The 25834-nt window shown below is 44.9% G+C and overlaps 1 protein-coding gene across 1 annotated transcript; it reads left to right on the top strand.

Moving 5' to 3' along the window:
• Positions 1 to 724: 724 nt before the first annotated feature.
• Positions 725 to 25834, top strand: LOC105075646 (guanylate-binding protein 7). The gene is made up of 11 exons (XM_010963533.3): positions 725 to 4589; positions 8026 to 8221; positions 11383 to 11510; positions 13499 to 13608; positions 13817 to 14013; positions 15364 to 15609; positions 16527 to 16807; positions 18029 to 18241; positions 20343 to 20445; positions 20776 to 20969; positions 21829 to 25834. Exons 2-11 carry the CDS (start codon positions 8032 to 8034, stop codon positions 22066 to 22068), a joined length of 1902 nt encoding a protein of 633 aa, XP_010961835.2. The 5' UTR covers positions 725 to 4589; positions 8026 to 8031; the 3' UTR covers positions 22069 to 25834.

The raw sequence follows: 25834 nt of genomic DNA, 5'->3' as shown, positions 1-25834 counted from the left end.
GTTTCTTTAGAAGATGTGAATTGACTCTGTTGCTTAGCTCAGAATTAAAACATGCATTCCTAACACATCATGATTTAAAACAAACAATGGCTTTATTCTGCTTTTAGGAAAACAAGGTCTGGGAAGGTACATGTATACCTTGGGACTTACGTGTTATTATTATAGCAAAAATATTCCTCCCTGCCCCCATCATGTGACAGTAATCCTACCTCTTCATGATGATCACAGTCAATTATCATGACAACTCCAAGGATGCTGAATCATTCCTGTGCCTGCTCTATTGGCACAAGATGCCCAGAGAGAACAGGCAGCAGCATGGCTGTAGCTTACTGGCCCCTTAGTCCGTCCCCTGGTGGAAACATTCTCTCTCTAGGAACCAGGATCTCTGGAACCACAAGCCAAGGTTTTCAAGTTCAGGAAGTATAAATTCCCTTAGAGAAGTCACCACGAGTGATACTGAGTGGGACTACTAGTCATTCTGCCATTGGCCTCCAATCCCATGTATTATGCCTACTGGGTGCACAGAACACTATCATGACTACGGGTTTAAGTTATTTACCTTATCCAGAACAATGGTACCCCATCCTCACAGAAGTCATGGTCAAACTGACCTCTCAGTTGCCTCTATAACAATGTGTTCCAAAGCTCTGCTGGGAAAGCAAGTGTTGAATCATGTGATTTGTGGTAGAACCAGTGGAATGCATGTCCCACAACTGTGGGCTCATTCTGTGTTGTGGAAGTGGCCAAACTCATCCCTAAGAATTGGGGAAAAAGCTCATCTTGGGAGGGATATGTTGACATACTGCTATGGTCTTTACCAGCACAGACAGCAAGCTAACTGAAAAGCCATAGTTTTAAAGAGAAATGTATAAGTTTTCCTCCAAGTTTGGCTGCTTTATCAAGTAGGACTTTCCTTGGTTTTTTTTTTATCATTATCAGGAACTGGACAGACCCAAAAGGCACAAAATAGCAGAATTCAGCTGAGTATATGGAAGTGTTGGGAATACTTTGAAGGAGAGGAAGTTTGTGCCTAAACAGGGTAGATCCTTGTCAGGTCATGGCTGCAATTTCTGCTCCCTTCACCAAGCAAGAACCAAGACAAAACAGAGAGGTTGACTGACAGACAGCTACACCACCTCTCAGGCAGGAATTAGGTGAGCTGGTCATGTAGTTTAAGATTTGCATTATACACCTATAATTGTACTATGACTGTTAGGCTCCCATATTGTTAAAAACTAGTGGAGGTGAGTGAGAAGTTAAACACCCCCCCCATGCGGTATGTGTAGATCAAAACAAATTAAATCCAAGAAAGCCGACCACACTGAATGAGACCCACTGCAGTGGATGAGTGCAGAGGCACTTGGAACTTTCATTTTGCATTAGATCCTGGTTTCCCTTTCAGTGTAGCTCTAATGGACACCTTCTCCCCACCCCCATCCAGCAATATTAGTCTGTGAACTCTGATCAGGTAAACTGTCATCTCTTAGTAAAAGGAAACATTAAACCAGCAATAACATCTCCCCTTTATAAATGGGTTCTAAAGCAAGTTTACCTTGAGCACCATCAGTCCTACAGTGAGCCCTGACACCCAAGTGATAAATTGAACATTCCTCAAAGTTCCTTAAAATGGACCCTCCCTGACAAGTGCTGCGAATGTGTAAAGGAGGTATAAATACACATCTGTCTTTAGCACCCCGAGACAGACGCAGAAGACTGTTATTTCAGTATTCCCTTTATGTCATGTCCCAGACACACTATGGCTGAGTCTCCTCAGGTGATACACTGCACTCTGGCTTGTGAGCAGGGTGACATGTTTATTACAGCTAGATCAGCACTCCAGCTCTGTTGCCTTACATTGTGTTCATTTCTGAGTGCCTGTTCTTTGACCTTGTTGATTTCTGTGCTCAGCAATGTACAAGGTGCTTCAGTTTTGTCTTGTTTTGGCAAACATTTTGTCCCACTGGCCACTCTCTCCAAGCCTAGAGCCCCCAAGCTTATGAATCTTATCCCCAGAGGGCCAATATTCCTTTGTATCCACATTTTCCTTACCTGAATGACTGCACTCAGATTTCTGAACTGAAAATGCTTCAAGTGTGAGCTGCTGACAACGCTGCTGCATCCCCAGCTGTGTTCCTTCACTAAACTCTGAGTAGCAGGATGGGAAAATGAGGCTCTTTCTGGCAGGATTCTCACCAGACACCAAGCTGAGTGCACTAGGTGACTAATAAGCACAATGTCTAAAATAAGATGCTAGACCACTTTTTCTGGAGTTAAAGTAACAGACAATGAAAACACTTAATTTCAGGTAAATCAGCCTCACTGACGGCCTTCAGGTTAGGAACTCATTTCAATCATTCATCCTTTTCCAATATTATACTTTTGAGAATTAAGACTTATGGAATACAATTTTGTTAAGTATTTTTCTTGAAGCAATTACAGAAAATGAAAGCTGAAAGTAAGACAAATTAATTTCCCCCTCTGTAAATAAATATCTATCATGTTTTAAAGCCAAACATATCTAAGTGCCCTTACAGTCTTCATCTCAAAACACATCTTCACATCCTCATTGTCAACAATGAAAAGTTAACAGAAACAGAAGAGAAGAGAGCTTGAGAGCCAAACAAGACCAAGACCTGGAGAAAAAGGAAAGACAGAGAGAGAACGGGAGGGAGACAAATCCCTTGTATCCATGTAACTGAGAAAGGATTAACTTTGTTTGGTCTTGGGTCATGTGCCACATCTCTCCCTAAATCAGTCATGATGGCTCAGGAATTATAGGGCTGTGGTCATTTTCCCAGCTTGGGTTCAAATCTTAAATATGCCAAGTTTACATTCAGGATTCTAGAAAAATCTGTCCCTGACTGTGCTGCATATACTTCTAGTTATAATATGCTTTGCAGCTCAAATATTGTATCAGTGTATTTTACAAAGTGAGCTTGTGGCCGTCTGGCTAAGGACGATACTCACCTAGCTGCTCGTGCAGCTGAGCAAGTCTGCGGACAGAACGTGCACCAGAGCACGTGCTCTGGGAGAGTCTTGGCCGTGGATCTTTGCGACTGTAGCCCATCTGCCTTCCTCTCCCTTCCTACCTTCTGACACACAGATGTGGTGATGAAACCACATCCCTGATGGTTAAAAACCTGTAACAGAAACTGGTGACTAACAAATCTTGAGCTCATCTTACAGAAAAGCAAAGAAAGGGACAGCTTTCTTTTTTATTTTGTTTTAAGCCCTCTTCTTGTAATACAACCAAAGTGACTGAAAACACTGGAACCAATATGGCTGATCAGACTCTGAGCAGAACAGACTTGCTTGTCCCATGGATGACCTATGTATATCACAGCCTGCTTGTTTCATACCAACTCCCCATGAACTTGCACATGTGTCCCATTAGGAAACATGGAACTCTGGTAGGCCTGCTGAGACACCAATGAGCTCACCTTTTCCTCACTTCCAACAACTTTTTCTCAAAGCCTAAGGCCACCCTGCTTCTGTGTCCCATCAATATCCCAAGCAACTCCCCTTCTGGGGGGGCACAGCTGAGACTCGTTCTCCTGCCTCCTTGCTTGCTTGCCTCTCAAATAAACCCTTTCTCTGCTGCAAACCTCACTGTCTCAGTGTGTTGGCTCGCAGGTCCTCAGGCAAAGGAATCTGGTGCCATAATGGCAGATGTCAAGCTTTTATGTGTTGGGTAAGTACAACACCTTAAAGCATACACAGCAAGGCAGAAGGAATCTCAGTCACCCTTCAACCACCAAATCTGGATGCACCCTAGTCAAAGACAAGGAAAAAATAGTATGACAAAATAATAATGAATATGTCTGGGCTATAAAATCAAAGATTTTATACACACATGTACTGCTAATGAAGAAAAATCACTCAGTTAACAAAAAAATTTTTTTTTAAAAAAGAAAGAGAAAGATAATGAGCACATAAAATATTTCTGAAATCAAAGAAAAATTACTATACCCCTTTCATCACAAATCATCCCTGACAGGCTGTTGTACTCTCTTGTCCCACTGTTCTTTGTCCCATGTTCACCATGGGGTCAAGGACACTTAAGACACCTATGGAGGGGGGACAGACGTGGGTTTGTTCAGCCAGGTGTGAAGCGTGTCTTTCCCTGACTTCATCCAATTTCCTGCCTGCATAGGGAGGGAGGGAGGAAGGAAGGAAGAGAAAGAGAAAGCAAGAGAAAGCAGGAGAGAGAAAGAGAGAGGGAGAGAAAGGAAAGAAAGAAAGAAAGGAGAGAAAGAAAGAAAAGAAAGAAAGAAAGAAAGAAAGAAAGAAAGAAAGAAAGAAAGAAAGAAAGAAAGAAAGAGAAAGAAAGAAAGAAAGAAGAAAGGAAGGAAGGAAGGAAGAAAAGAAAGAAAGATTACCCAATCTTTGTCCTTCCCAGAAAAGGCCATGTCCTTTCGCTTTCCTTTCTGGTCAACCTGACTCATCACTGGATGAATGGCTTTAACACCCAGCCTACCTTTCATCTTTAAAAGAGAAGAATCCGTTTGTAGAGGAGCCAAACGCCAGAGGAGCTTCTCCTGCGCCCAGGGCAGCTAAGAACGTGATCCGCGGTGTATCGCCAGCGCCACGTGAGTTTGTTCCTAAACTTGACCTTCCTTGCACGTTGCCATTAACTAGCAACAAACATAGCAAGAACTCCCCCAGCGCAGACCCCGCGCTGCAGGCGGGGAGGCTCAGGCGCCAGCTCCGCGGGAGGGAGAGCGGCTGGTCTGGCGTAGGGCTGGGCCGGCTCAGTGGCTCCCTGTGGATGCAGGGCGGCTGCCAGGTGTGTCCGCAGTGAGGGGCTGCAGGAAAGAGCTGTGCATGTGAGAAGGAAGAATGCTTCCTACCTCATCTGAGGAAAGGGGATGGAAGTCTTTTTTAGGACTGAGGGCCCTCCACCAGACTCTTCCCAGAGGCGCTGGATGGGGTCCCTCCCAGGTCAGGTCCCTCCCTCCTGGCCCTCCTCCCCACCTCAGACAGGTCTTGTCCCTGCCCCTCTGGCATTGGAGAAGCAGAGAAAAGATGGTCCTTGACATGTAGACAACTTACATCCTGAAAGACCGACCCTGGATTAGTTTTGTATTAACATTTGCTATTCCAAACACGACAGAGCTGGATTATGTGCAGTAATTAAATCGGACTCTCACTAAAAAACTATTCATGGTAACTGTAAGCCTAAGCATCCTTGTTTATCATGCATTGCTTTACTGAGTAGCCCACATGTGATCTGCATCAGGATAACTTTGTACTTGCTGAAAACACAGGGCATGTGGTATTTTTAACCACCACTCCAGACAACTCTCAGGAATCAACTTTGCAAGCTGTTGATCATCTTCTGCCATCTCTTAGCACGATTCTACTTATTTAGTTTCAAAGCTAAAATGCTTCTTGGTTTTGGCACCTCAGTATAGTCTGAATTAAAAAGAAAATCTTTGTAAACTCATTGCCTCTATACAAAGCTTTATCAATGTTCAATCTAAGAAGTGATTTCCACAATTCCTCTTGCTTATTCACCTTAAAAATTAAACAGTTATTTTTCAAGTAAAAGTGGGTTTGTTCAAGCATAGCAGAGGAATTGCAATTTGGTACAAGCAAGGTCTAGCACATGCCATAAGCAAATCCAAGAAACAAAGATGAGGAACCTTATCTTATAGAGAAAAAGGAGAGAGTTGGGAAAGATTGTTTTCAAAGAAAGTCCATCGGAGGAAAACAAGATGATGACCTGTTCTCACTGGCTGAGGTGTCGGGGTGGACAGTTCTTTGAGGAGATGCAATGCACACGTGCTCCTTCTGGGAACTGGCCTTGGTGGCTTTCCTGTTGATGATTCTTCCCTGGGGGTCTGCCATTGACAAGCCTTCCTGTAACTGAGCTCCAGTGGTACCACATGAGATCACCCCATTCTGGCCTCCATTGGAGTGAGATTTCCCTTTATTAATTTTCACATAACACAGCAGTAAAACATCATTGTAGTCCCCATCTCTTCTTCCAATCCACTATAGAAGAAAGAGAAATTATAGAGAGGAATTCTGTTAAACAAATTCATGTTTTTTTCTAACAAAAAGATTGTATATACCTTATGTTTCTTGGCAACTGACAGCTCACAGAATGCACTGACACAGCCTAACACATTGTCTAACTTACTTGCTGTTGAAAGAATACATTAATGCAGGAAATGTTTTTTAAAATTTCTGAGAACCTACATGTTATACCAGTTGTGCAGTAGCGAATCAGGCAAGAATTCCTGTTTTCTGTACGATATTGATAAGAAAATTGAGGCTTACATTGTTAAGTTCCTTTGTCAAGGTCCCAACAGACAGTAAGTGACTTGAACCCTTGGGTTTGATCCCTGGCAGCCAGACTGCAGACCCGGTGCTCGGACATCCCCGGGCAGCTCTGAGGTCTCCCACCTGACTCTCTCTCCCTCGGTGCCGTCCCTCTCAGCTGTTACAGCCGGGCCTCCCAGGCCTGCTCATGGTCCTCATGGCATGTGAACTCCCACTTGCTTGCACCCAGGGAGGGAACTGCCACTCCCTCAGGACACAGCCAGTACTCCGCCTTCATTCAGAAGTGACCCACACTGCCTTCGGCATTCCGAATACTCAATTTTAAAAGAGTACTTATTCAGGGTTTACTAGGTACCAGCATGATTTTTAAGAGCAGTATGAACATTCTGGGGTGTTTAATCCCCTAATGACCCTAATGAACCATATTTACTTTTAGTGCTGCCATTTTACAGAAGGAAAACCTGAGGCCCAGAGAAATGAATCTTTCTGGTGGTCACACAGCTACTAAAATATAAGGAGGTGTGGCTGTTGCTTTGTATTGTCTCTAAGAAACTAAAGGGACAGTCAGAGCTCTCTGACTGCTCGCTCTGGGTAACATGAAACACCAGATCATCGTGCTGGAATCATTTAAAGTAGATCCTGGCCCAGATGTGAGACTCTGGCAGATCTAGGCAGACACCCCAGTTGCTTGCCTCTCTCCCCTATCAGCCTAAACCATCAGAAATGTGCTGTCATTTCGGTCAGTAAGTTAATGATTGCATGCATGACTTTGTGTAGGTAGCACAGAGCTCTGTCCTGATGTGTTTGAGGGAGAGCCGGATTCTCCGTCTTTCCTTCTTTCTCTCACAATCATGCCTCCTGCAGCCCATACCTGCTCCCAGCGATCCACTGCATGTGTCCTCACCAAGGTCCCCAATCACATTCCTTTTCCCTTTATGGCTGAGGCCTTCCCTGAATACCCTCTATGTAAACTCTAGCTCCCACACTTTCTGTCCCATGCCTTACTTGTTTCCTTCAGAGCATTCACCATCATTTAATAGACAATTAGTGTTTTGCTCCTCAACTTCCTACAGTATCTGTCTCCTCTGTTAGGTGGAGCTCCAGGAGGCAGGGATTTGTATCCATTTTGTTCACTGTTTGTTAGTAAGAACCTAGAACAGCATCCAACACACGGAAGTTCCTGCATAAACACTTATCCAGATACTGAGGGACCAAATCATTCTGGAACTCCTGAATTCTCTGGTCACTCGTCAGCTCCTTCAAGCCCCTTTCTGCCTCTACTTACCCACAAAATGTTAGTGTTCTCAAGGCTCCATCGGGGGGAGTGTATAGCTTGAGTGGTAGAGTGCAGGCTTAGCTTGCACAAGGTCCTGGGTTCAATCCCCAGTACCTCTTATAAAAATTAAGTAAGTAAACCTGATTACCTATGCTTGTCTCATAAAAAAAAAAAAACCTCAGAAACCTCAAGTCTCCATCATCAGGGCCTTATTTTCTCATTCTATTCTCTGTGTGCATCATGTCGACGTTTGTTCTAAGGTTCATCTGAGGATCACAAAGAGAATGCATGTAAGGTATCTGTATCTGGCCTTGACACAGTAGACTAATAGTTATCATTTGAAAACATACAAAACATAGAAAATTGATATAAGTTCCACAAGGAAAAAGCAGATGTGCACAAGCCTTGTGTGACCATGAGAGAGAAGCTGTGTTCTACTGAGTTGTTGCTCTCGGTTACAGCTTCCCATGGCATCTGGACCCAGCATGATGAATCCCATCTGTCTGGTGAAAAGACAGAACAGCCAGATGACAGTAAATCCAAATGCACTGAAGATTCTCGAGCAGATATCTCAGCCTGTGGTGGTGGTGGCCATTGTAGGGCCATATCGGACGGGAAAGTCCTACTTGATGAACCGCCTGGTGGGACAGAACCATGGTGAGTGCTGCTCAGGGCTGCTCAGGGCTGTGTGCTTGGAAGCAGGGATAATGCAGGTGCTGAGCATTCTGCTCCAGGGTCCTGCTCAGGAAGAGCCTAACCCCTCACACTGAAGGGGACTTCAAACTCTCACCACCAAAGGAAATGAAATTTACTCTTTTGTCTAGTAACAGGGAATTCCCACACCTGTCAAACCATCCACCTCCTTAGTCCTGATCCCATCCACTGCCATCTGCTCAGGGGCTCATCTACAATCATTATTCTCTTTTTTTCTCCTTCATCACTTTTGTCCTAAACCACAGGGTTATTTCAAGCCGCACACAAACAGTGTCCAATATGTCCTATTTTTTTTAAAGGAATAGAAGGAAGAACAGACAGCAAAATCCCTGGATCCCATATCTCAGTGGGGCTACTACCCCTTCTTTTGGCTTTATTTCACAGGAAAACTTCCATAAACTACACTCTTTTTCTTTCTCTATGTAGTATTTTCTAATATGTGAACTAGAACACATACAGAAGAGGGCATAAGTATATATATTTTTATATATATAATAAAGTTGATAATCTGTTCAGTCACTGTTCAGTCAAGAAATAAAACATCACCAACCCCCGAAAGCCCATGCATGTGCCTCACATCCTCACTAGAGCTAAGTGATCCTTTCATTTTTGTGCTGCATTCTTTCATGCTTCCTGTGTAAACATGAGTTTACAATCTATGTATATGTTTCTAAAACACAGCTTGGACTTCGTATAGGGAGTTGCAAGCTGGTATTAATTAGGATCTTGCTTCATAGTCTTGCTAAGATGTTTACAAAGTCGATGTAGTTCATCATATGTATCTATAATTATTTTCACTGATTGAAGAGCATGCAGTTGTCAGAGGGCACCACGGTGTATTCACCCACTGGTGCTGATGGACGTTGTTATCACATGCAGCTCCGCTGCTTTATAAATGGTGCCATCGTGAGAGTTCTTGTCTCTGTGTCCTGGTGCCCATGTGCACAGCTTCCTTGTGTGATGTGCCCAGAAGTGGACTTGCTGAGTCAAGCAGTCTTTCTGTCTTCAGCCTTCCTAGATGGTATCGAACAACCTTTTAAGCTTTCTGTTCAATGTGTATGCTTATCAGAAGTAATTTAGAATTCTTCACATCCTCATGAAACCTTGGTAAAAACACTTTTACCGCTTGCTGATGTGGTGTGTGTATAGTTGCATGTTATTTGGCTCAATACAATTAAAGTTGAGCACCTATCCACAGATGGATTTGTGATTTACATTTCCTATCTCAAGAAATTGGGGTTTTTTTCCTACCAAGTTGCCTAGTTGGTTCTTACCGATTACTGGGACAATGTGCCTGTGTGCTAATGAGCATTTTTGTCTGAGAAAACCACTCACCATTTCTTTCCTAATGTCCTCCTCTGGCTCAGTGGATCACAGGATTAGGTGGTAGGACGTCAGTTCACTAAACTTGAAGGATCTCAGGAATGTCTCATTGCCTGTCTCAGACTCTCTCTGTATTTCTCTCTCACTCTCTTATTTTTTTCCTTTCTTTTCTCTCCTTCTTGCCTTGCAATCTCTCATTGGTTTCAAACAAAACACAGAATCCTTGTCTTTGTTTTAGAGGAACCCTTGACCATAAATCAAGGAGTTTTCCTTGCCAGGCTGAACATTTTTTTTTTTTTTTTTGAGGGATTCAAGTTTTGAGAACTCTAAGAAAAAGATACCATTCAAGGAGTTTCAACAATCTCCTTTTTAATTCTACTCAAGTTAATATCAAGCAATAAGGAAGTGATTTCCCTTACAGAGGAAATCCCTACACTAGTTTTGTTTTAAAACACCTGAACTGTGACCCACCACACCAGTCGTATCACAGGAAGAGCAACACACACACACACACACACACACGAACACACACATTGTGCCCAATCAAAGAGGGTGAGGAGAACTAGGTCAACACTGTCTCCTTGTGATGACTTCTGTCTGGTCCTTACCTGTCTTACTGACATTGATGAGTGCCAGGTACACTTTATCTTTTCTCCTGGGGAAGGTCAGATTGCTCTGCATTAATCAGCAAGCAGTCAAGTACGATTATGATGAAGAATAGTACATATCATCTCAGGTGTTATATCCCCTCCGTGCAGAGCACACCGCATGTGGAAACTGAAGGGCCTGAGCCATGCGGAACCGTGCTGCCCTCTGTGTGTCATCACATCCATTTCTGTTCTCAGGTGAAGGTGGCGTTGGCATGTGACAGATGCTATAAATCTTGGACAAGACATATTAACTGCAGCTTCTCAGGCATACACTTTGCATCTCCCCCTGTGGGTTTAAGCCTTTGTAAAAGGGATGAGAAAATGTGACAGGTCTTTTCTGCTTTCCCTTCTGTTATATCCTGAGTCAATGAACAAATAACTCACCACTTTAGAGGAGGAGAGCAGAAAGGAGGAAAATCCAAGGATAAAGGGGAAGAAAAAATCTAGCAAAGCTTGCATACTGGTCCAGGTGCTGGCAGGGCACCGATGATCCACTTAAAGGGAAACTGAGGATGCTCACTGGTGGGACAGCTACACGAGCACCAGCAGGGCAGAGTGAACCAGTGAAGAAGGTGGAGGCGCCCAGGGAGTGGCAAGAGCAACAGCCAGGCAGCCATTGTAACTCCTGCAGCCTGAGAGGACAGGCAGTGAGTGGGTTCCAGAATGTGCCAAGGACCAGAGCTACTGCGTGGTGCTAAATCTAAGGATATGTAACCAAGAAACAGGAGCAGAGGCGCTGGGACGCTGTGGGTCACCCACGTGGAAGCTTAGGTCACACATGCCTGACTTCTGGTCTCCTGCTGCTACTTCTCACTGGTTCATCTCCGTCAGAAAGTGGAGGAAGGGAGCTTTTCAGTATCAGATAAAAATAGAAGGGTTAATAAAGTTTACATTAATCCTAGAATGTGACACAGTTTGAGCCGATAATGGTAGGAGGTGAATAGGTGACAAGAAGTGTTTCTTGAGATGGTTCTGAAGAGGTACAGAGGTAGGATTTGCTATTCTTCATGAATTGGAAGAATCTTCCTTTCAGGCAGGCTCTCACGTGCAGACAAGGGTAGCCAAGGTAACCCGAGCTCAGCCCGGACCGTCTGCTGTCACTGCGCCCTGCTTTCTTCTCTTCCTTCGCAGGTTTCTCTCTGGGCTCCACGGTGAGGTCTGAAACGAAGGGCATCTGGATGTGGTGCGTGCCCCACCCCTCCAAGGAGAGCCACGCCCTGGTCCTTCTGGACACCGAGGGCCTGGGTGATGTGGAGAAGGTAAAGCAGAAAATCTTCTTTGCTCTTGATAGCCCACTTAAATTTTAACTTATTTTAATTTTAAGTTTTGGAGGGAGGAGGGTAGTTTTTTTCCCTTTGAACGGAGGTACTAGAGATCTCGACCCCAGGCCCCCCTCAGTTAAGCACATACTCTGCCACTGAGGTCTACCCTCCCCTTCTACTTATGTGTTAATTTCCCATCTCAATTCAAATTTGATGACACATTCCTATATACTGCAAACCCAATGATGAATAATGAGGCTAAATTTTCCTTCCTTGAATTTATTCGTTAATAAGTTCAATACTTTGAGTATTAGTGAGAGATCTTACTTTTCACACTGGGGTGAAAGAGACAAGTTAGCAAAGACTTACTGGGCATCAGAATTCCAGGGCTTTGTGTTCAGTGCCACAGACATTGCCGTGAGTGAGGTCTGGGCCCAGGGCTTCGTTGGGGAGATAAGAAATAATACAGAGTTATCAGTACAGGGAACCATGGGTACCGAAAGTGAGAACCTACCCCTGCTGCTCAGGTTTGGGTACATGGCCTGGTGGAAGGTGTAACCCATGCGATTAAGGAATTCTAAAGGTCAAGGTGTGTGGTTGATTGGGTTAGAGGCGGGAATCATGAAAACAGGGTTTCAGTGAAATACGCCCTTTCAATTATCTCCAGCAAAGTTTCAGCCTCATCAAGGTCATTCGTGAAGATTTTAGTCCAAGCGGCTGGGCTGTGAAGAGGGATTCTTCAATGACGTCTGTAAACAGTGTGCTCGGCCCCCCAAAAGCACCTGACATGGGGTAATGGTAGATACGTTGGGTTATAGTGCTGCTTGCAGTCATCTTTTCCCCTTTTTCTTAGTCTGAGTCTGTGTGAAAAGTGGTGGCCATGAGTCTTTGGCTTTCATTACTGCAGAAAAGAGCTGTGGTGTGAATTCAGAGATTCTGAATTTAAACATTCATGTTTAAAGTATTCAACAATCACCTCGGTGTCAACCGAAGATGATCGACAGTTCCTAATAGTCCATAGTTTGCACAACCCACTTCTTATCTCACTGCATTTGTCAAGGAACCAGAACATAGCAAATTGTAAACTGATAGCAGAGGAACACCGGCTGCCCTCACTACCTGTCGTGATAGTACCTGACTCCCTTACATGGCCACTCAGGACTTGCCCTCATCTTGGTTTCAGCCTCACCATCTCCTAGCACCGCCATGAGCACCACTTCAGTCGAATAAAATAGCCCTGTGATTCTTCTGTGGGATCACAGTTCCTGGCAGTACTGATTCACTTCTCTTGGTCCTTCCATCTGTACCGGCCCTTTCTCTCCACACACCCACATCCCATCAGTTCTTTAAAGCCCAGCTATTTTCAGCTGAATGCCATCACGACCCTGACAGACATAAGCACTTCTGGCTCTGAATTCAGAGTACTTTTCTTTGGTCTTTATTTTATTTTATTTTTTTCATTCCGTCTTTGTCCTTCACATGAGAACATGTGGATCCACTCCAGGCAGTTTATCATCTTGGATGCATTTATATGGTCGCACATGTATCGGCCCCTCTAGAAAGCCATGTCACTGGTGCTAGGGACTGTCCTGTGGAGCTTTATAGCCACACAAGCAAATGCAGTATCTGGTGTTTTCTAGACAGACAATGAACAGCTGATGAATTTAGTTAAGTGGCATTTGTGTCCCTAATACAGCCTATAATCAAGAGAAGTTTGCAAAAGCATCATTGCCCCCTTATTGCTTAGATTATGTGTCAGGCAGTGTATTAAACACGTGACACAAATTCACAATGTCATTCTGTTCTGCCAAAAGCTAATGCGACTGAGGCCCTGAGAGGGGAACACGTCATCACAGGAAAGGTTTGGATTTAGCATTATTTTGAAGTTTATGTCATTTGCCGTCCTGTTGAGTTATGGGACAGCTGACATAGAAAATGAGCAAGTCAATGAGAGAATGAGGTGTGGACTCCCCACTGCTTTCTAGGGTGACTCTAAGAGTGACTTGTGGACTTTCGCCCTGGCCGTGCTTCTGAGCAGCTGCTTTGTCTACAACAGCATGAGCACCATCAACCACCAGGCCCTGGAGCAGCTGCAGTATCCTTCCCGGACCGGAAGCCCCGGGTCCAGTTCACTGAGTCAGTGGGAATGGTCGCTGAGGCTGCTTCTCCTTTCCTGTGACTTCGTTCTCATGGCTGAGGAGAGGGGGAAATGGGGCAGAGAGGAATGCTGATAAAACTTGCTTTGGTGGGTGACCTGGAAATTGTGTTGTGGGGCACCTCTCATTCCTTAGCTAGGATCCCAGCTACGTGACCGAACTCACAAATCTGATCAGGACAAAATCCCTGTGCAGCTCTGATGATGGAGAGGACTCAGCCGATTTTGTGAGATTCTTTCCAGACTTCATTTGGACTGTACGGGATTTCACACTGGAGCTGGAGTTAGATGGATGCCCCATCACTGAAGATGAGTACCTGGAGAATGCCTTGAGGTTGATTCCAGGTATCAGAGCATGGCCAGGCTACTGGGAGGGCCAGGAGGTCGTGGGGTTCGCATAGCCCTGCCACCCAGCATGTGATGTCAGTATTTATTTGAGATTGGACTTGTCCTGGGTGAATGACAGGTGTCGTGGTGCCAGTCATTACTCTTGTGGAAAAACCCCAGTGGTCAGAGTTTAAGTTCACAGAGGAAATTTAGAATCCAGTGATTTCTAGACCAAATGATTTCAGGAAATTTCATGCCATGAAAAAGCAAGGCTCACACACTTATGTTACATATGAAGTGCATCTCCTTTCCTGAGCAAAATAGCTCAAAATTATGGAAATTGGTAAACACAGAATCACAAGGGAAACTCAAGAACTAATCTTTGAAATACACTTCACCCCGTACATTGTTTGCCCAGATAGCCACAAACCTAATACACAGGCTGTTTGCACACTGAAGATTTCAGAAATAAAGCACAGCCATTTTCTTTCAGAAAGACTATCCGATGCCTCATTTCCTCTTTCTCATAACATCATGATTCATTTGAGAGCCTTGCCTGACACGTGATATAATAAATTAATTACTCAACTTATATTTAGTAGAGAGGATAATGATGTACCTAAAAACAAAATGCATTTGGTTTATTTAATCATTTATTCATCCTTTCAATAAATAATTGTTGAACTGCTGTCGTTTGCCCAGAGATGCTCTGTATGATACTGTCACCTCCCATATAAAAGGATGCAGAGCACTGCTGAGGTCCAAGCTTCACGTAAGCTAGTCTCAACATGAGATGGTGTAGGCTAAAGCCATTTCCAAATATATTTATAGAATGTGTATTTTTTGACTCTGATCTTACAAGGCTGTTCATTTACTGTCGTGAGTATTGTTTGCTCTCCACGTGTGATCTTCCCAGCAAGGTCATAAGTATTCTGACCATGATGTCACTTTACCGCCCACATTTCCTCTCTGTCGTGTGGACTCTCGTGTCAGAAAAATATTTCTGACAAGTTTGTGGATTAATGTACCATTGAAGTAACATCTAATAACGAGTTGATCCGCTGCGCATCATGCAAGAGCTGAGGAAAATAATCATAATTTTCTTCATTTGGAACAGATCCTCTCCTTCTTGTTCAGAAGCACTTCCTACACTCTTAGCTCTGTGCCAAAACCAAAACAAAATTAGAAACAAGGAGGGAGGTTTCCATGCCCAGGGTAGATTAGCATAAGGTCGATTTGCATGATTCAATAAAAGGAGATTTACAGGCAGGGGAGCCACAGGGATGCAAAGCTCCCTGGAAAGGAAAGTCCTCACCCCCTGACCTGAAGGCTGTTTCTTCAGTGTTTGCTCTTTCTCCACTTCTGCAGGCAAGGATCCCCAAGTCCAACATTCCAACATGCCCAGAGAGAAGATCAGGAGTTTCTTTCCAAAATGGAAGTGCTTTGTCTTTGACCGGCCTGTCACTGCCAGAAAACTACTAGTCCATATTGAGGACGTGCCAGATGACCAACTGGATGAGAGTTTTCAGATGCAGTGCCAGGATTTCTGTTCCTATGTCTTCACCCACGCAAAAGCCAAGACCCTAGGAGAGGGGATCACGGTCACTGGGGGAGGTGAGTCTCTCGTTGCGGCCTCTCCCTCTGTGGGTCAGTGTGTGATGGAGCTGTGAGCGCTCTCTGGGTTTGTCAGCAATTGTGTTTCCTTCTGTATGTAATGTGGGAAAGCAGATGTTCATGCCACACACTGAAATGCAAGATTCTTCGTTAAAATTTTCCTATGTAAGGGTTGTTGAAGCCTATCAAATCTCATAATACTATTACACTAATATTATAAAGACAGACTCCTGTTAAGAAAGGAAAAACGCAATTTGATGAGGCGTCTGATGGGATAAGTGTTTGTAGTGAAGATATGCAAGCCATTCTGTGAATTTGCATGAATGAGAAAACAAATACCAGGTCATGAACCGTGTAGACTCACTGAGTGAGAGACAAACGTAAAGTCAGTGACAGGTCTGGTGCTTGCTTCATGCGCGTTTCCCTGGGCAGTCACACGGGGACCTGTTCTGAGGTGGGCCCACATGGTTTCGTATTTCTGCCACTGTCCTGAAATTCCTGATGACACTTTTACATGGGGACCACACTTCCATTACAAGTACTGCCCACAAACTATGTACCTTATGTATGTGTGTAATTAGTCCTTTTTATTTTATTACACTGGGAAAAGTGTTGTTGGAGACACTTGAACAAGTTGTTCAAGATTATTCACCTAATATTTTAATGTGATGCATTTGAGAATCATAAGATGGATTGAGCGGGATACACAGTGATGTTATAAAGAAGAGGGTTCATGGAAGACAAAAGAGGAGGAGACCAAGCTGAAGACAAGATGAAGATGAGAAGAAAGAGGAGGAAAAATAAATTCTGTCAAAGCCTAGTGATTTTTAGAATGCTGATCTCTAAAGCTAAAAAAACCCAAACAAACAAACAGGTAAGAACTGTCTCTGCTGCCCGAAATATCTTGTGTCCCTCAGGGCTGGGGACACTGGTAGTGGCCTATGTGGACACCATCAACAGTGGGGCAGTTCCTTGTTTGGAGAACGCAGTGATGACTCTGGCAGAGCGTGAGAACTCAGTGGCCGTGGAGAAGGCAGCCGCCCACTACAGCGAGCAGATGGCCCAGCGCGTGACCCTCCCCATGGACACGCTGCAGGGGCTGCTGGAGGTGCACGCGGCCTGCGAGAGGGAAGCCATCGCAGTCTTCATGGAGCACTCCTTCAAGGATGACAAGCGGGAGTTCCAGAAGAAGCTTGTGGTAACGTACCTTAGAAGGTCTCCTTCCTGAGTCTGTTCTTCTGGAATGATCCCAGACTCCCTCTTTGTCCCCATGGTTCGTGTGCTACTCATCATAAAGTGAGTTTAGATTCTTATGACTGACAAGCCTATGTGGGCTACAGTCCATCTTTTTCTAAAAGTTGGGCTTTTTATTTTTGACTGTGAAACATGAATTACCCTCTGCTTAGCAGCGTAAGCCAACACACATTTAGTGGCTTCCGTTCCTTCAGATCAGCTCCCAGCCCAGGGCACGTGGGTAGTCTTCTCAGTGCACTGTGGCTGGAGACGAGGTTCACATGGGCTTGGTCCTCACATGGAGGCTGCAGGGAACAGCCCTCTGTCTTTGACCCAGCCATGGTGCATTGTATCCATCTCTTTTTTCTGATCTCTCTGACTTCCTTTTCTGCTACCAACAGGAGAAAACACCTTTGAAAGGGTCTGTGATTAGGTAACGTCCACTCGGGTAATCTCCATTTCATAGAGTCACCTGTGCCATGTAACATAATTTAAACACGGGATCAATATTCATCATAGTCACAAGTCCGGGGACTCTGCAGAGTGTGGACAGCAGTGGGAACAACTCTTGGAGATCACAATTCTCCTTTCCATAGGCACATTTACTGAAAGTTTGACCTTTGACCAACCTTCAAATTAAAAAATCTTACTTCACATAGAGCAAAGCCAGCTCAATTGTAATTTTTCAGTATATGTAAAAAAACCTATTCCTATATTTTCACACACTCAAATCCTCAGTGAAAAAAGAATCCATGAAGAGTTCAGAACTCTGGTTAGTGTGTAGTTAATTCATTAATAGGCAAGTGACTTGCTAAGTACATGTTTTTATCCATAGCTCCCAAGTTTGCAGAAGAAACTCTACTTCCATTCATAATGAAAATTTCGTTTCTGTTGTGGGTGAATGGCTGTTAGTCCTACTACTGTTAAGGGAACCATGGACATCACACATGCCAACCCCATCATTTCACAGGTGTGGAGTCTGAGCCCACAGGGGTTCAGAGACTTCCCACAAGCCACACAGAGAGCTGGTCAGAACTGGGGATAGAACTAGTCTCCTGACTCCATGTCTATTACTCTGTGTCTCCTGCACCCTGATGCTGTCAGACTGCTTCTTCCAAAGGACTGCAGTTGGACTTTCCTTTCTGACAGCTTCTTTGTATCGGATTTCCCCACATTTTCCTGGCAGGGCACCATCCAGAAAAAGAAGGAAGAATTCTTGGTGCAGAATGAAGAGGCCTCTGTCAAATACTGTCAGGCTGAGCTTCAGAAGCTTTCAGAGCCCTTGACTGAACATTGTTTGAAAGGAACTTTCTTTGCTCCTGGAGGACACAAGCTTTACTTAGAAGCAAGGGACAAGCTGGAACAGGGCTATATGCTGGTGCCCAGGAAAGGAGTCAAGGTGAGGAGTAAGGGGGTGGGAAAAGAACAGCAGATTGGAGTCAGAGGGACTGTGTTGATTCAAGTGGCTGACTTGTGTAGAGGCCACTATCTGCTGCTTGGGACCAGGTCACCAGGAGGCTGACTGTGGAGCCCTGGGGGCCTTTAGTGCTGGGTTACTGGTGAGGGGAGTAAGGGTCCAGAAGACCCTGGGATGTTCACCAGCCACTGGTGGGTGAGGCCAGGTCCCAGAGCTACTGCCAGATAATGTGAAGGACACAGCCAGGTCCTGGGGTCTGGTTGCAGGACTCAGGGGTCCTAGAGCATGTGTTGGGTCACTGTTGGTTAGATCCTGTTCCTGACACATTTGTTTGCTGAGTCTAGGGGTGTCTTGAAGCTTGTGTTGACCTGCTCATTGGGTAGAGCCCAAGACCTGCTGGTTGTCCAAAAGAATCTGGCCTGCTAGTGGGGGGCTGGGTCTCCTGGGTATAGGACTGAGGCTTTGTTGTGGCTGGTGTCTTCCCAGTAGTGGGTGGTCTGGGAACTGGGGTCTCTGGATGGAGAACAGTGCCCTGGAGTCTTCAGGTCTAGTGCCTGTATGCTGATGTGAGCAGCTTGTTCAGGATCCTGTGTAGAGTTGGCTGTGGGCTCAGGAGGTCCTAAGGCAGCCTGTCTACTGATGGCTGGAGCTGTGTCCATGCTGAACTAGGTGCCTGCCCTTGGGCGTCCCAGCACTGTCACCTTCAGACCATTGGGTCAGGGTGGTGCTGGGTCTTGGGGCTAAAATGCTAGCAAGAACATTCCAAAATGGTGGTTGCCAGCACCACGTCAAGGTAAAAGCAGCTTCCCAAAATGGGGGCCACCAATGTCCCTGTCCCCAGGGTGACCTGCAGGTGCCCTCTGCCTCTCTGGGACACTCTCCAGAATCAGCACGTAGGTCTGCCCCAGGCTCCTCGTTTCTGCCCTGGGTCCCAGGTCCTGGCTACAGGCCTGTGTGAGGTTCTATGTGCACCCTTTAAGGGTAGAGTCTTGGGGGAAGGATACAGCTCAAGGGGAAGAGGATAGAGCTCAATCAGTGGAGCACATGCTTAGCCTTCACAAGGTCCTGAGTTCGATCCCCAGTACCTCCTCGAAAGCTAAATAAATAAATAAACTTAATTACCCCCCAACAAAACTAAATAAGTAAGTAAAAAAGTTTAACAACCTGTTACCATCAAAACAAAAACAAAATACAAGCAAAGAGTATTCTCTATTTTCACAATCGTTCTGGGACTCCCAAAATGAGCCCCACTGGCCTTCCCTCCATGTCTTCCCGGTGCCAGACTTCTTGCTGGGGACCCCAGCATGGGGTTTGGGCCTCTCGCTCCCTTGGGGGTTGTGAATCTCTCCCAGTTGTGAATAACCCACCTGGGAAAGGAATCTGTCTGCACTGCAGCTACCCCCCTCCTACCTATATTCTTGTGGTTCCTTCTTCATGCCTTCAGTTGTAGGAGATTTTTTCTGATAGATTCTGGTCTTTTTCATGGATGGTTGTTCTGCAAATAGTTGTGGTTTGGTTGGCCTGTGAGAGGAGGTGATCTCAGGGTCCTTCTGCTTTGCTGAGTTGCCTAGACAACTAGGCAATCAATTTAGGAATCAGAACAATGATGTGGTACCGCTGTCATCCTCATTATCAAGTTGAGAAAATGATGCATGAATATGTAAGTTGCCTGAGATCACACAGACCTCAACTGGTAGAGCTGGTGGGGCAGCTCCATGTTCTTAGCAGCCATTCAGAGCTCAGAAGAGAGCTCAGGAAAGCTTCCTGGAAGAGGAGATAGAAGTCACAAGTTGATGTAAAAAACGTGAAATTATAATAAAGAAAGAGTAGATGAGCATCATTCAAAAACAAAAAACAAAATCAAAAAAGAAGGAAAACGATGGGCAGGTGCTGTGGTTGCAGACAATGGAGGATGGTTGGTTGCAGAGCTGCACATGATCCTGACATCTGTAACACTGTGGGATCCTTTGAAAGATGAAGATTTCACAGGTTCCAATCTGTAGTTTTACTGAACAGACGTTTCCCCAGCAACAGATTTGTTCTTGGTTGCCTGGCAAATCCTTGCTTCTTGCTGTTTCCTCAGGCAAACGAGGTCCTGCAGAGCTTCCTGCAGTCCCAAGCAGGAGTGGAGGAAGCCATCCTGCAGGCAGACAAAGCCCTCACTGATGGGGAGAAGGCTGTGGCAGGTACAGGGCAGGGATGAGCCCACAGATGGGAAGGTGCTTCCTGTGCAGCTCTTTGACTGGTGTGACGGCAAACACTTCCTGAAACCAGGGACTTTTTTTCCTTCTGTGGGAGCTCTCTGATATGTCTGAAGACAACTCTGGGAGGTTGGGTTGCATGTACGTCTGATCAGTGCCTTTCCATCCCATGCTAAAACGTGTTTTCCTGATGGGGATAGAAGGCATGTTCAGATTCCCTCCTGCCAATTTAAAGTCACTTTAGTGGCTGAGCTCAGGAGGGTAAAGCTCGGCATAACTGTTATTTCTTCCCTCTTGAAAATTGTTATGAAACAGTCGAACGTGCCAAGAAGCAGGCAGCTGAGAGGAAGCAAGAATTACTAAAGGAGAAACAGAATGAGGAAGAGCAAAAACTGGCAATGCAGGAGCAAAGCCTCAAGGAGAACCTAGCACAGCTGGAAGAGAAGATGGATAGAGAGAGAGAAGACCTTCTGAGACAGCAGGAGAGGGTCCTGGAGCACAAGCTGAAGGTAGGTCTGGAGGGGCCTGGGTGGCACCTGATGGATGACACCCCAGCTCCTCAGGAAGAAAGGAGCAGAAATTCTACCTAAAGTCAGATCCCACAGTGAAATCCAAAGACATTTGATTCATTGTAACATCAAAGTGATGTGGGCCAAGCAGGAGGCTTATGTCTGTAAGACTCAGCACTTCCTGTAGTGTTAGGGTTCACAGGGTCCAAATAACATGACCTGGGTTCCTAGGCTGCTATTTGTGGTGACCATAGGGTCTCACTTGCCCCCAAGTGAGCAGGACTTCAGTCCTGTGGTTCTTAGGACTTTCAGTATAACCATCAGAGGCATGAAATAGACCTGCCCCTGAAAGTACCAGATTGTGCCTTGTAGGAAGGGCTGGAGGCTGAAAGCTCTACAATTTGCAGCCTTCGTTTCCAGGTCCACCTGACTCATGTTACACAGCTTGAGTCAATGCATTCTTTGCCCCAAACTGGACCTTGGTGGCCAGTGTTCTAAAGAGAGTCAGCAGTTGCCATTATCTGTGACATATGTGTGGTCGTCTTACCCCTGGGCAATAGGAAGTAACTGCAATTCACCTACATTCCCTCCCGAAGTGCATTCTTAGGCCTGGAGCACATGACTGAGACAGTTCTCAGGCCTGACCTGGGCCCACCCCTCCTCGCCCAGTGACATGGTGCTGAGGGACCATGGGAAGCTGTAAACGCTGCCCAGGTCCAAACGTTTGCAAATATTGGCCAAATGTAAGACAGCATCTCGAGGACAGAGAAACAGACACACGTGCTTAGCTGCCGCAGCTGTTAGACACACAACGCTGACGCCTGGGTGTTTTCTAAAGGGGATTCTCTCCTTTTCACAGACACAAGAAGAACTACTTAGAGACGGATTTAAAAAGAATTCTGAGGCGTTAACTAGTGAAATAAGTAAACTAAAAGAAGACATTGAAACAACCAAAAACAATTACCCCTTCAAGATGTCAGAGGCCCTTGATGCGGCGAGCATCACCTTAGTTGCAGTGCTACCCGGGCCTTATAAAGCAGCTGGTTTGGGGCTGAAAATGCTCAGTGAGGCTCTTAAAAGGTCTGAGAACTCCTCTTAAGTATATTTTGGAAGATTTCTTATGTTTGAATAGAGTAACAGTGTAGCTCATTTAAAAAATATGTGTCATGGTAGTTTTGTTCAAGGAAAGTTTAAACATAAAAAATGATTACCAAAGAGTTACCAAAGTGATTACCAGGGCCTGATGTCAAAAAGAACGAAAAAATGGATTGAATTAGTTAATTTGAAGAAATAGGAAAAAAGTGGAAAGATGATGAATTAGAGAAAAGTTTTCAGAAAAGCAAAACAACAAACAGTAAGAGGAATTATGTTCACCGTCGGTGATACCAGCATGGAGGTCACCTTTTTAAACTATAGCAGTCCCTGAAGACTCAGTGAGGAGAGAGCAAAATCCACATTTTTTAAAATCAGCAAAAATATATGAAGAGAATAAAAGTGTTTAACTTCACTGACTCTGAAAAATGTGCAAAGTAAAACTAGGAAGTTCCTGTGTCACCTCTCAGATGGGCCAGAAAGACCTGGGTGGCCAGGACACTGGCAGGCAAGGGTTCCAGGAAACCGGCAGTGTCTGATCTCCGCCAGGGAGAATGCCCACGGTGTAAATGTACATCCAGCTTTTAAATGCAAATACTGTTGATCCAGCAAGACAGCATTTGGGAATTCATTTCACAGATTTATTGACCCAAATGGAAAATGGCATATGTAGTAGTCTGTTTGTTGCAAGACTGTTGAAATTCCACAAGACTAGAAACAACTTTCATGGCCTGTCACATACTGGGGAGGTCAGTCCTCAGACACTCCTACAAAAGACCACTCTGCACTCACTGAAATGAAAGAGGAGCTCTATTTGTGCTAACATGGGGAAATCTCCAAGTTGTGTCTATCCTCAGTGAAAAATAAAGATGCAGAAAGTGTGTGTAGTTGTAGTACTGACCTTTTAAAAAATACATATATGCACATATTATCATGAATCTCCAGAAAATACAAGATAACCTGGTACCCATGAGCTGACGTCTCCTGGGATGTTGGCTAACATGGTCCCTAAACACTAACCCCACATTCATACAGATGATGTTTTCAAAAGGAAATTACTCTTCAAATTCAACTGAACGTTTTAGGAATTCTTCTTAGTTGTCTAGGGGTTAAGACCCCTGTGGTTAGAATCAAATGCTTGTAATTCCACAACTGCACATAAATCTGACTCTGGGAGTTGGCACACAGAACACAGGCTCCCCTATGCACCCCGGCTTCCTCACTTGCTACCCATTATGTGTTAGTATCTGTTCCTCCAGTCTCCTGTTTGCTGATGTCCTGGGCCTGGATGAGGTGTCCCACCGCCGTGCTGCCTATTGTCCCAAGTTGCCATCATAATATATGATTTGTTACATAACTTTGAACTTGAAATGACCTATTTACCGTTGTCTTTCCTGCCATCTCAGGATCTCATCTACTGGATGATCTTCCACACTGTGTACTTAGCTCCCACCACAAAACTCACCACACAAACACTGGGGTTTCTGTCAATACAGGTAAAGAAACACATAAGCTGCCACACAGCAGGGCCCCCAATTCCCGTTTCCTTATCATTTTAACTGCTGCCCAGGGGTCCCAAGCTAAGGGACACAGTTTTAGGAACTAGTGCTCAAGGGTAGAACGTTCAGGCACACCCACCTGAACCCACCGCCGTCCAATCTGAGGGACTGGCCACTCTGTGTTCTCTGGGTTCCTCACGTTTCCCTCCCACAAAACTTACCCAGCAAGGAAGCCACCACCATCTGTGACTCACAGCACAAGGATATGAATTAAAAGAATGAAGAAAAAGCCCATCACTTGCAAATCTTTCATGTCCACCATAATTCCTCAATCTGGTCAAGGAGCGTCTCTTAAGATAAAACTATGCTTTTCACATGAGGATTGATTTCTCACTGAACATGATGCCCACAGACTGACAGACTGTGGAATCTACAGGCATAGCTCTGCTTTCCTGAGGGCTGCGAGCTGATGCTGAGTTGCCATTTCCCTGACCAAAGCCACTGGAATAAATTCCACCACTGGTCCAGCCCCCAAAGGCCCTTGGGTATCAGCAGAGGAAGGCCCTGAGCACACCGAAGGTCTGGGTGGCCTGGTAAATGGGGTGAGGGGGCTGTGGTGAGCGCTGCCTCATCAAGTCTCCCAAGGCACGTGGCAAGTATACAAACAGGAAACAGAAAACAGGACTTGGTGACAGGAAGTGACCATGGTTTAGGGAAAGGAAGGGAGTGCGAGTGAGAGAAAGGACAATTAAAGCAGAGGAAGAGGAATCTTCACCAACTCTGATGTTCACTTACAAGTTGTCACGTGTGGAATAAAATTATATACATTTCAAGATAAGGGCTCAAGTGAAAGGCCTCTCCCATACTTGAAAATTAATACATAATTGTTAAATTACTGGAGGAGTCCAAGGCCTGTGCACGTAGTTTCTCATCCATTCTGCAGGAAGGCTGCATTACAACCATTCTTTTGCACATGCTTTGGTGCAGGAACAAGCGAGCTGCTCTAGACAGTTCTGTGTTCCTTCTCCCTTTCCCTCAGATCTGTGTGTGTAGTCCTCCTCATGAGTGCTCCCTCGCCTGTGAGCTGGGTGTTACGTAGTCCTCACAGATGTGTTTATGAAGGAAAGTCTTCAGTGTTGCAGACGGTTGCAGGAACTCATTACAAATGGAAAGAAAAATAGAAGACACTTCTCTTCAAGAATACAGGGGAAGAGCTGAAGGAAGCGAGACTGATGAGACAGTTTCAGGTGGTGTCCCTTGGCCTCCTCAGGCTTAGGTTAATTCTGCTAGTGTGTCTATGCTGAGGGAGCCACGGGCAAGAACACAAACAGCCAGTCTGCACCCTGCAGGGAGTTCTTCTCTGTGAAGCAGCAGCCCAGTCCGTGGTGGATGCCGTGGGCAGCTGGCGTGTCCTCTGGGACTGAAGATCTGACAGGGTGTGTGTCCTCTCTGGAGCCGGGAGTAGCAGGGCACCAGGAGCAAACCCGGGAGCTGCAGAGCTGGCAGGAGCCCCGGGGTGCCCGACCTTCTGTCCTGTTCAGGTTAGGGCATTGGGACCTGTCCAATTCTCATAACCCATCATGTGCTTTAAGCCCTGCTGACTTCATTACTGCCCAAGACTCTCATGCCAGTTAACAAACTAATTTTTTTTGTTAATTCAAAACAAAATGCTTCCTCTACAAAATCACATTATATTAAGATATTTTATTCTAGATTTCATCCATTCACATTCTATTAACTACCCTATGGGTATAAATTAGAGTCAGCATATATACACACACCATGCAGTTAATTCTGAAATATTTCATGTTAATTACAAATGGACAAATAATTCTTCCCAGTTCCAACCTGCTGTTGTCCCGGATCTTTGTCTCCTGCTTCCTCACTAGAATCAAACCCCTTTATTGACCCTGAAACTTCATCAGCTGCCCCTGGCTTCTGTCCAAATCAAGGGGACAAGAAAAATCCCTCATTGTGGCCACATTTTGTAGGCAGCCTACCTGATTAAGAGAACATATCTGTGTACAATGACCATGTTTATGGCAGAATTTGGATAATGTTAACTGATTAGTAAGTACTCATCTAAAAAAACTGAATGAAAAATGATTTCAATACCCAATACCTAGCAGAAAATTTTTCTTAAAATAAATGATTTCTGTTTTTCAAACAAAAAGTACTTTCTTGTTGTGTATGTGTTTTTCTATAATTACAAAAGAATTCAGTCATTGAAAAAAACTTACTAGTCTAAGAAAAGTATAAAAATAATAAACTAAA

This window comes from Camelus bactrianus, chromosome 13 (genome assembly GCF_048773025.1).
Source record: "Camelus bactrianus isolate YW-2024 breed Bactrian camel chromosome 13, ASM4877302v1, whole genome shotgun sequence".
Taxonomy (NCBI): domain Eukaryota; kingdom Metazoa; phylum Chordata; class Mammalia; order Artiodactyla; family Camelidae; genus Camelus; species Camelus bactrianus.
The sequence above is the reverse complement of the archived record's forward strand: the minus strand, read 5'-3'. Positions and strand labels throughout refer to the sequence as shown.

Excerpts from the sequence above, each read along its gene's own strand:
- LOC105075646 (XM_010963533.3), top strand. The coding sequence starts at position 8,032 with ATGGCATCTGGACCCAGCATGATGAATCCCATCTGTCTGGTGAAAAGA. Across the intron at positions 11,511-13,498 it reads GCCTGGGTGATGTGGAGAAG|GGTGACTCTAAGAGTGACTT; the intron begins GTAAAGCAGAAA and ends ACTGCTTTCTAG. Across the intron at positions 15,610-16,526 it reads GATCACGGTCACTGGGGGAG|GGCTGGGGACACTGGTAGTG; the intron begins GTGAGTCTCTCG and ends TGTGTCCCTCAG.